Source organism: Bison bison, unplaced genomic scaffold, assembly GCF_000754665.1.
Source record: "Bison bison bison isolate TAMUID 2011002044 unplaced genomic scaffold, Bison_UMD1.0 scf7180017864531, whole genome shotgun sequence".
Lineage (NCBI taxonomy): Eukaryota > Metazoa > Chordata > Mammalia > Artiodactyla > Bovidae > Bison > Bison bison.
In genome coordinates this window covers 7362525-7373076 of record NW_011495081.1, presented here as the reverse complement: position 1 = coordinate 7373076, position 10552 = coordinate 7362525, and the positions used below count along the sequence as shown (strand labels likewise).

The 10552-nt window shown below is 40.6% G+C and overlaps 1 protein-coding gene across 8 annotated transcripts in view; it reads right to left on the bottom strand.

The window, feature by feature from the left end:
- The window catches only part of TCP11L1 (t-complex 11, testis-specific-like 1), a 34740-nt gene extending 24189 nt beyond the window's left edge, over nt 1–10551 (bottom strand). For 2 of the 8 annotated variants that reach the window (XM_010831822.1, XM_010831829.1), the window contains exons 1-3: nt 9784–10476; nt 8526–8590; nt 7428–7614 (exon numbers count right to left, since the gene is read on the bottom strand). In XM_010831822.1, coding sequence (XP_010830124.1) covers nt 7428–7590 — 163 coding nt within the window. In that variant the 5' untranslated portion in view covers nt 7591–7614; nt 8526–8590; nt 9784–10476. The other 6 variants (XM_010831826.1, XM_010831824.1, XM_010831827.1 and 3 more) reach the window with 6 other exon arrangements.
- Between the last annotated feature and the right edge of the window lies 1 nt (nt 10552).

The window sequence follows — 10552 nt, the reverse complement described above, 5'->3', positions numbered from 1 at the left end:
TTTCATTTGCTCACCAGAAAAAGGAATCAAATCTAAGAGCTGGTCATATCCTGTCTGGTAAAAATCTTTTTTTAGTCATGTAAGGGGAAGTTGAAAAACTTCACAAAATTCTTTTCAGCATTTTCAGAGAATAGTAATAAAAATAATAAATAAAATTGAGTTTGTGGATATCAGTAAAATGCAATGAATATCCAAAATCAAGGCCCAACAGATCTTTTCAATTTTCAGTATTACTTAGCTGTCAATTTCTACCAAATTGATCTACTGATAAAATGAAATTCCAGTCAAAATCCCAGCAAGGTTTTTGTTGAAATTGCCAAATGGACTCTTAAACTTGGATGGAAATGTACCGGACCTAGACAGGTCAAACTATTTTGGAAAAGAAATTTGGAGGCCTTATACTGACTGATTTAAAGAAAAGCAATAATAATTAAGACAGCATGTGGGAATTCCCTGGTGGTCCAGTGGTTGGGACTGCATACTTTCATTGCAAGGGAAACAGGTTCCATCCCTGGTCGGGGAACTAAAATGCCATATGCCGCATGACGTTAAAGAAAAAAAGCAAAAAAGACTGTGTGCGCCTGGCATGACACAAGATATTCAGATGAACTGAAGAGAGCAGAGGATCCCAAACTAGACTGGGACACACACATACATATGTATGGAAAGTGAAAGTGTTATTCCCTCAGTCGTATCTGACTCTTTTGCCACCCATGGACTATAGCCAGCCAAGCTCCTCTGTCCATGGGATTTTCCAGGCAAGAATACTGGAGTGGGTAGCCATTCACTTCTCCAGGGAATCTTCTGGATCCAGGGATCGAACCCAGGTTTCCTGCACTGCAGGCGGATTCTTTACCATCTGAGCCACCAGGGAAGTACATATATATATTTGTGGTCAATAAGGGGAGATTAGTTTTTTCATCAAATTGTGCTGAAACAATCAGAAATCTATTTGTAAAAAAATTACCCTTGACCCTTACCTCAAATGATAAATAAAAACTAACTCAAAATGAGTTTCACAGCTAAATATAAAAACTAAGACTATACAACTTCTAGGAGAAAACACAGGCCAAAATCTTTGCGATCTTGGAATAGGCAAAATAGATAAGATACAAAAAGCTCAAAATACAAAAGAAAATTTATAAATTAAACACAAAAGTTAAAACTTTTGCTCTGTGAAAGACTATATTAAGAAAATGAAAAGGCATGCCACAGATGGAAGAAAATATTTATGAAACAAATATTGGATAAAGGACTTGTAACCAGAATATATAAAGAACTTTTACAACTAAATAATAGGAGACAACCAGTACCAAATGGCAAAACATTTGAACATTTCTACGAAGCAGATAAACAAATGGCCAGTCAGAGCATGAATGGTCAACATCATTACGATCATCATTAATCATAAGGGAAATGCAAATCAAAACCAGACAGATACCACTATCCACACCTACTAAATGAACCAAAATTAAAGAGACTAATTCTACCAAGTGTTGGCACAGATGTGGAATAACTGCACTCTCATACATAAGTGGTAGGGATGCCAAATGGTACAGCCACTTTGGAAAAGAGGCTCTTGGTGTCTCATAAACTAAAACATACACTTATCACCTGATCTAGCAACCTTGCTCATAGGTGTTAACCCAAGAAAATGGAGAACATTATGGCCATTTAAAGATCTGTACTCAAAAGCTCATAACCGTCAAAATGTCCATAAACCGCAAAATGGATAAACAATTGTCGCACGACCTCACCAGGGAACACTACTCAGCAATAAAAAAGGAACAAAGTACTGACACGTGCAACAACACGGACGAGTCTGAAAAATACCGCCCCTGGGAGGGTCAGGTACAAAAAAGTACAAACAGGAGAGTCTGTTTCTATGAAACTGTAAAAATGGCAACATTACAGCGACAGAAAGCAGATTAGGGCTGCTAAGAGCTGGCACTGGGGGAGTGGGAAGATTCACTGCAAAGGGACACAAGAGAATATTGAGAAGTGATAGAAATATTCTAGCAGCTCATGATTGTGGTCGTAGTGACAAAACTGTACATGTATTATCAAAACTCATCACTTAGAATTGGTGAATTTTATTATATATAGATTATACCTCAATAAAGTTGATTGAAAATTGTAAGGCACTCAGTAAGGATATGCGCATGTGCACGCTCTCTCTCTCTTTCTCTATATATATACACACACACACACACATTGTTAGTAAATTTCTTCAAGATAGTGTTTTCTGTTGCCACTTATCAGAAGATGGAGCTTTCACTGTGATATACTCAGTATCAGAACTCCACTGAGTTCTTTTACTTTTATAAAGAAATTCACAGACTGTCACCAGGGCTTCCAAGTTTTGTTTAAACCTTGGTTTTGCAAAAATATTCAAATGTCTGACCATCTTAAATTTATGAAAATCACAGAAACATATCATGTTCTCTCATAAGTTTACTACATATTTTTTTCAACAATTTTAGGCATTTGGGTAATTGATAAATTGGGTAATTGATAAATAAGACAGTTAATACACTACCTAGTCATGAAATGCAGTGGACAGAGCAAGTCAGGAAGAAATTCAGCTCTCTCCAGACTGTGCAGTGTAAGCCTTGAACAAGTCACTTAAATGTTTAAGGCTCACTGTTTCCTAATATGGAAAAAGAAGATAAGACTGAGGGATGTTCTAGAAAAGACTGAGACTCTTTCCAGTTACAGGCAAGTGAATCTTCATTGTTTTGGGCCTATGTAGGACAAAACAGCTTGTACCAAGTGCTGAGACCATGAGACAACCAGGAAGAAGAAAGTTTTCAGGACCTGTCCAAGTTAAAGGCTACTTAAAAATTAGACTGATTAATGGAGGGTGTTTGATCAAGAAAGATGCAATTCTAAGACATGACCAGGGTATATTACATGTATAGGTTATTCATTGCATGCTAATCATAGGGTTGTGGGGTGGGTTTGTTGGGTTTTTTGTTTTTATTTTTGTTTTGAGAGTTCAGTCCCTGGGTAGGGAAGATCCCCTGGAGAAGGGAATGGCAACTGACTCCAGTATTCTTGCCTGGAGAATTCCACGGACAGAGGAGCCTGGTGGGGCTACAGTCCATGGGGTTAAAGAGTCAGACAAGACTGAAGCAATTAACATACAACACATATGGAATTAACAGATACAAACTACTATACAAGCAACAAGGATTCACTCTTTAGCACAGGGAACTATATTTAATACCTTGTAATAACTATCAAGGAAAATAACCTGAAACATATATATATATAACTGAATCACTAGCTGGACACCTGAAACTAACATAATATTGTATTAATAAATCAACTATACTTCAATTTTCAAAAAATCACCATTAGAATAAAACGGTAATATTGGTGCAAGACAGATCCACTGGTAAAGGCTAAAATCAGTGAGTTGAAGTTTAAGCAGAAACAGGATATTTGCAAAGTCACACAGTACTGCAGGGCTTCCCTAGTGGCTCAGCGGTAAAGAATCTGCCTACCAATGCAGGAGATGCAGGTTTGATCCCTAGGTCAGGAAGACTCTTAGACAAGGAAATGGCAACCCACTCTAGGGCTTCCCTGGTGGCTCAGATGGTAAAGAATCTGCCTACAATGCAGGAGACCTGGGTTCAATTCCTGGGTTGGGAAGATCCCCTGGAGAACGGAATGGCAACCCACTCCTGAATTCTTGCCTGGAAAATGTCATGGACAGAGGAACCTGGTGGGCTATAGTCCAAGGGGTCACAAGAGAGTCATGACTCAGTGACTAAACAGCAACAATAACAACAAAAGTACTGTAAGCAGATAGGGTAGGTGGTCCCAGAGAAAAAGAACCAGGCACGATTCTCTTGATATAAGAAGCCATTTTGACCTAAGCCACTTTGTGATTTAAGCCTGGCCACAATGCTTGCCCTTGAGCAAATCTCAGTAATTCTGTAAGATAAACATTATGATCCAATATCTGATATCTTTGAGTTCTGTAGGAACTAAGGCCCCCAACCCAGGTGGAGGAGGGTAACTATCTGCTGAGATGGAAGTCTGGTTAGAACTGAGGGAATGTCACCATGGTGACCTTTTCTGACCCTCCTGGCTTCAATCATCAGGGGCTTCAGCTCTGGCAACCTTTATCCCAATTCCATGCAGAAGTCTCTGGTCAAGCCCCTTCATGAATATGAGGTACCCTTGGCTTAAAATTTCCCTAGTTTTGCTGTTGAGGGAGAAATTGCTTCGGAAAAGATCCCTGGTATTCTCCTTACTTGCTGCAAATAATAAATCCTCCCTTTTCCCACAAATAAATAAATAAAGTATTTGGAAGTAGAGAAACTTATGGGAAACATTAAGTTACAGTTGACTGATCCTTACTCTAAGGATCTCTATGTTTAAAGAATTAATTTTTTTAGAACCAAATAACCGCCTCACATCAGTGCCAACTAATTCTGATAAGGCCAGCCATTTTTCCTTTTTTATATTCTGTATCAGCTATTAAACGTTATACGTGCAGGGTAAGCGGGTGAGGGTGCTCTCCCCACACCACCAAGCAATTCTCGGATACCAGACAAGTGTGCTGCAATTCTGACACGACCTACCTGGAGATAGTATCAGATTCCACAGGTTAAGGACACAGTCCCACAAGACTCCGCCCCCCGCCCCGCCTCCCCCCCACCCCCGCCGCTTACTTTCAGAGGACAGTCCCAACTCCAGAGTCACCTGTGCTTCTGACAGACTGGCTGTGGATGGGAAGTTCCAACAACCCCTCACCCCCTTTTATTCGATTAATTTGCTGGAACAGCTCACAGAACTCAAAGAAACATTTTACTTACTAGATTACTGGTTTATTATAAAAGGATGTAACTCAGAAACAGCCAAATAGAAGAGAAGCACAGGGCAAGGTATGGGAAGGCGGGGCGCCACTCCTCCAGTGCCTCCATGGCCTCACTAGCCCAGAAGCTCTCGGAACCCCGTCCTTCTGGAGTTTTCTCTCGGCTTCACTACATAGGCAAACTTGATAAAATAAATGGCCACTGGCAACTGTACAACCTCTAGCTCCTCCCTCCTCCCCAGAGGTGGGAGGGAGGGATGGGTAGGATTCAAAGTTCCGACCCTCTAATCTCAAGATTGAGTCCCCTTAGGTTAGGCTGTGCCTCATTAGAGTAACAAAAGACATCTTTCTAGCTCTCATCACTCAGGAGATTCAAGTAGTTTAGAAGTTCTGAGCCAGTAACCAAACATATTTCCCATTATAAATTACAGCATCACAGTTACCAACAGTATTTCTATCATTCAAACATTACTCTGTATTTTACTTTGCAAGTCTAAAGGCTATCTTTTTGCTTTTAATTTGTAGAACCCCAGATGTGATGCAGGGAAAGATTGAAGGCAGGAGGAGAAGGGAACGACAGAGGACGAGATGGTTGGATGGCATCACTGACTCAATGGACATGAATTTGAGTAAGCTCCACGAGATGGTGAAGGACAGGGAAGCCTGGTGTGCTGCAGTCTATGGGGTCACAAAGAGTTGGTCATGATTGAGCCACTGAACACAAAGATGTGATTTTAGAGTTACTTTCAACTCATTAGCTATACATTTACACAGTTTGGGAGAAATGTCTGCAGATAACTAATTTCATATTTTACAAATTCTTTTTTATGCTCTCTGCAAGCAGTGATGCCTCCTGACCTGGTCCCCAAACTCCGGGGTGGCAGTTTTACCACTGGAGTCCGTAGCTCTATTCCTACCTATTATTTCAAGGAAAAAAGGGCAAGAAAGCCAGAAACAATATAGTTAGTCATTGATTTTAAACCTCATTTTGATATGGAACTGTGAGAATTTAATGAAAGCTTTTCTGACCTTCCTAGAAAAATATATATACACAGATACGTTGATACACCTTTCTGACTCTTCCTGGATTCCCCAACACTTGATCATAGGTCTCAGGATAAGCTGCCTTAAGGACATAACTACATACAATGTCAACTAATACAGTCTAGTGCTGGCTTGACATTAATTTGGAATCATGCCATCAGACTGACAAGATGCCATAGGCAAGGCCATTAATCAAAGAACTGAAGATTCTAATCCAAAGGTACTTCTTTACCAGAAACTATAAGTGATAACACTACCATACTGGCCATCAATATCCATATTACAGCCATCTCCTGGGTATCTTAAAATGCAACAGATGAAGGAATTTTCCTGGTGGTCCAGTGGTTAGGCTCTGCACTTTCACTGCTAAGGCTGTCGGGTCCCTGTTTGGGGAACTAAGATCCCACAAATCACATGACATGGCCAAAAAATTTTTTAATAATAAATAAATGCAGTATGTTAGTAGCAGTAGTACTAACAACTAGTGTTTATCAAGCATTTATTATATGAAGACACTGTTGTAAGAGCTTTATATGAATTCATTTAGTCTTTACAATGACCCTATGAGATAAGCATATTTTCCTCCTTTTAAAAATGAGAAAACAAATGAAACTTTCTAACTATACGTTGGAGACAAGGTGTAACACAACCACATTAGACTGTTATTAACAGGATGTTTTCTTCCCTGAATACAATGTGACCTAGTAGTATATTTATCAAAATCTATTCGATGATAAATTACAATAAAATGGGGTCCACCAATGTCTGCTTTAAGAATACCATGTTGACTAATAAATTACCTGGGAGGGGCTTTTACCATTTTAATAGAAACATACCTTAAACTCCCAAATGTCTGTACTTTTTGCAAACATGAAGGATTACTGATCATTTGTACTTTAAAGAGATAATATCAACACTGACATTCTTAGACCATGACAATCCCTCTTAAAACTTTCATTTTTGGACTCACTTCAAAAACCCTGAGTATTCCTAATAAAAGACATGAGTTGGAGCATCTGCTGGGAATACTTGCGGAAATTGCCATCCTCTCATTGGCAAGGCCTGCTTCCTGCCAGGGATCTGAAGTGACTTCACCACACACAGTTAGCACACTGAATCCCCTCATCCTTGTGGGAACGATGCCCCCAGGCAGTGAAGTTAGGGTGTGGTGAACTCACAGTCAAAAACTTTTTTTTTTAACCTGCACAAGCACAGACCTGGCTAGAACCTTTCAAAACACTCTTAATTAAAGCTGCAATTTTCACTCCACCCTGTTTCTCAGAGCATTTCAGATAAATTGGAATGTCACTGAGGCTGGAGGAAAACAGCAATATTCTGAACATTATTCTAAAATGTGAGTTTCTCATGCAATTGAAAATCCATAAGTGACTGGGCTGTTAATTGTAAAATGGTTGCTATACTTAAATGCTAATTATTGGCAATTCTATCATACTATTAGAACCTAGCTCAAGGCCACATGTACAAGGAAGGATAATAAAAATATCATCCAAAAACAATGAAGATAATGCTTCTAACCAAAGTCAAATGTGCTTACAGTGAGGTCTTTGCACTCTTTGGGTGCTTGGAGAGCCCGACTTTATTTTTTTCTGTAAAGCTTCATCAGAAACTTCCACAGCATCTTCAAGGCCTTGCTCAGAATCACTTGATTTTGATTTTCCTGCTTCGTTTATATTGGACTTGTCAAGGTTTTCAGACATTCTCAGTTAAGTTCATTCACTTTCCTAGAGGGAAAAAAAAAAATGAACCAAAATGTTCTTGCTCTGACACTAACTGGCAATGTGACTCTAAGCAAATGATTTAATCTCTTTGGGTTTCAGATTTCTCACCTGTAAAATAAATGGGCTTGCTAAGATCTTATCCTTATCCCACTGTAATATTCTACTTCCATGATTAAACAGATCACTTGTAAATGACACTTGTAACTATCAAATTCATGGACCTATACTTCAGAGAGTAACAACTTCGAATATTTTGTCCCAATTTGAGTACCATGTCATGAGAACATGGCCTTAACACTATAAACTGCCTGCTTGTATTTTAATCCATCAGTGATTTAATTCTTAAATTCTTTCATACCTGAGAGCTGAAAGGAAGACTCTGAAAATAATGCTTTTCACCAGCGTTCAAAGTAAATATACACTGGACTGAGATGTTGGTTCCCCAATCCTATTATGTGGATAAGACACCCGGGGATGACAAATAGAAGGCACAATCTCATGCAGCATTTAAGAAAAATGTGTGGGGCAAATATTTTTATTAATCCCTTGCCAGTCAGCAGGAAAAGATGGTGAGTAAAGTAGGAAGTTGCAAACCACCATAATGTATATGGTTGGATGGGGTGTTAACTGTCTTAGGTGCTGATTAGAAGAGGACTAACGCTTAACATGTTGGTTTGGGCTAGTTAATAAAGGCCTAGAATAAAGGCCTTATTTACTATAAATGTTTCCTATCAAGTTTTTTTCCCCTAATTTTTTTTATTGAGTTCTTTATTCCTAATGGGCTTCCTAGTAAAGGAAAAGAAAGACACAATGTTTTCTGCATTTATAATACTGAAAATAATTAGCATTTGTACTAGTAGCACTTGAAGACCACAAAATATTTTCATAAGCACTAATTAGACTTTATTACACACCTGGAAGGTAATCCAAGGATCAAAAGAAATGTTGACCATTTTCAGGAGGTTTGGCAGACTCCTTTCTGCACATTAGAAGAATCACTTGATATAATTATCTGAACATCAGATAAACCCATTAAACAAAAAGAAGTTACTGGAACTGACATTTTCAGGCCTGTATTATTAATATGAAGGTTGCTTTAATGTCATTGCTTTTTAACCTTCCAGCATCCCACTCCAGACACCCATCTCCTCTGTCCTAAATCCTGTCTGGCTCTGGAAATGCTCCAAGAACCAAAAGGTAACATTACCAGCATCTTCTATGAAAGGACAAACAAAAACACTTCTAATTTTATCCTCTTCACATGTTGGGAATGAGCTGAGGATGAAGTAACTCATTCTGTGCAATAAGGAGAAAATGCAATTTCCAGGTCTTTTAATATTCAGTTTAGTAAACTAACCCATCTTTCTAAGATTTGGTTCAAGACCTATCCCTTCACGGGTCACTTGCCCAACCTCACCAGTGTTTGCTCCTTTCTCTGAACGCCTATAGGGATGGATGTTAGACATCTGGCATTCATCATTGCCTTAAAGACAACTCAAAATATGCAAATTTAAATAGGAATAGAACGATGAAAAGGCATGGTCGAGAGACATTCTTACAAGGAAATACAGTTAAACTTAAGCCTTAATGGCATTATGAAATCACTAAGCAGGAGAAACTAATTCTTCTCGGAAGGAGGTTGGGATAACCTTCCAGAAAAGGTGATATTTGAGCCTGTCTTTTTGAAAAGAGTAGGATTTCACTCAATTAAAAAACATTCGGAGGGAATTCCCTGGCGGTCCAGTGATTAAGGACTAGGCACTTCCACTGCAAGGGGACTTTGTTGGGGAACTAAAAAGCCATGCGGGTACAGCCAAAAAAAAAAAAAAATCGAACACAAAACATCTGGAGGAAGAGAAGGTGCAAGGGCGGCGTTTCACTTAAAGGGCAGGAGCAAAGGCAAATGAAAATACGCAGAACAAGCAGCAGGTGACAAAGGAGCGATGAGTTAGGATTAGATCGTAAAATTGCTAGTTCTTCTTAATAAAAAAAAACCCAAAAGAAAACTCTTCACCTACATTTTTAACTTCTTACAGGCCAGACCAACCACATTCCCCACATATGCTCCACACATATATCCCCCGAACAGATACCCATTAAGTATTTACTGATAGCTGTCATCTATTTAAAGTCAGTTTATGCGGGAGGGCTGGGCGTTAGTCTCAGACATACCTGGGTTCCAATTTTGGCTCTTTATTAGCTGTGTTAACTTCCGTTTCCTCATCTGTAAAACGCAGCTACCTACCTCCTGGGTTTGGGGGAAGTGTCAATGACAGGACGTGCATAACGACAGCTGGTGCACAACCGGCTTCCAAAAATGGTAACTATAATTAGAGGGCTATATAGGACGCAGCGAGGAACCATTTAACTGCATGCAGTGTGCTCATTCATTCAATCCCCAACTCCTGCCATGCCTAAAAAGGGAACCGAGGGTAGGAGGATCCTCGCACTTGCCGTGAAGACTGTCTGAGCCTCACGCCGAGCCCAAGCTGCTCTCAAGAGTCTCCCCGGGAGAAAGGGTCTTTCAGCAACAGCAAGAAGCTCTGTCCAACGCCGGCGAGAAACCCTTTCCCCAGCACTCGGCGCCACGCACGCCCAGCGTCCGGATTCCGTTGTAAACAACTGTTTGGGCCTGAGAGGGAGTGGCCGGGCCGGGAGCTAGCGAGGCGCGCCTGGAGGGTGGCCTCGAGGGGCGGGACAAAGGCCGCGCTAAGCCTCAACCTGCCCGCTGTGTCTGCCTCTTCCTCGCCTCCACCCGACATCACTGGGCCCCGGTCGACGGAAAACGGCGAAGCAGCGTCTGCAATCTCGATCTCGTCCCTGGCGTGCGGGCTCCGCAGGGCTGCCAGCCTGCGCATCCGCTTCCCTCACCTGCTCCGGAGTGGGCGTCTTCCCTCCTGCCGCTCGGCCGGGGATCTGGCGGCGGCGGAGGCGGGGGGGG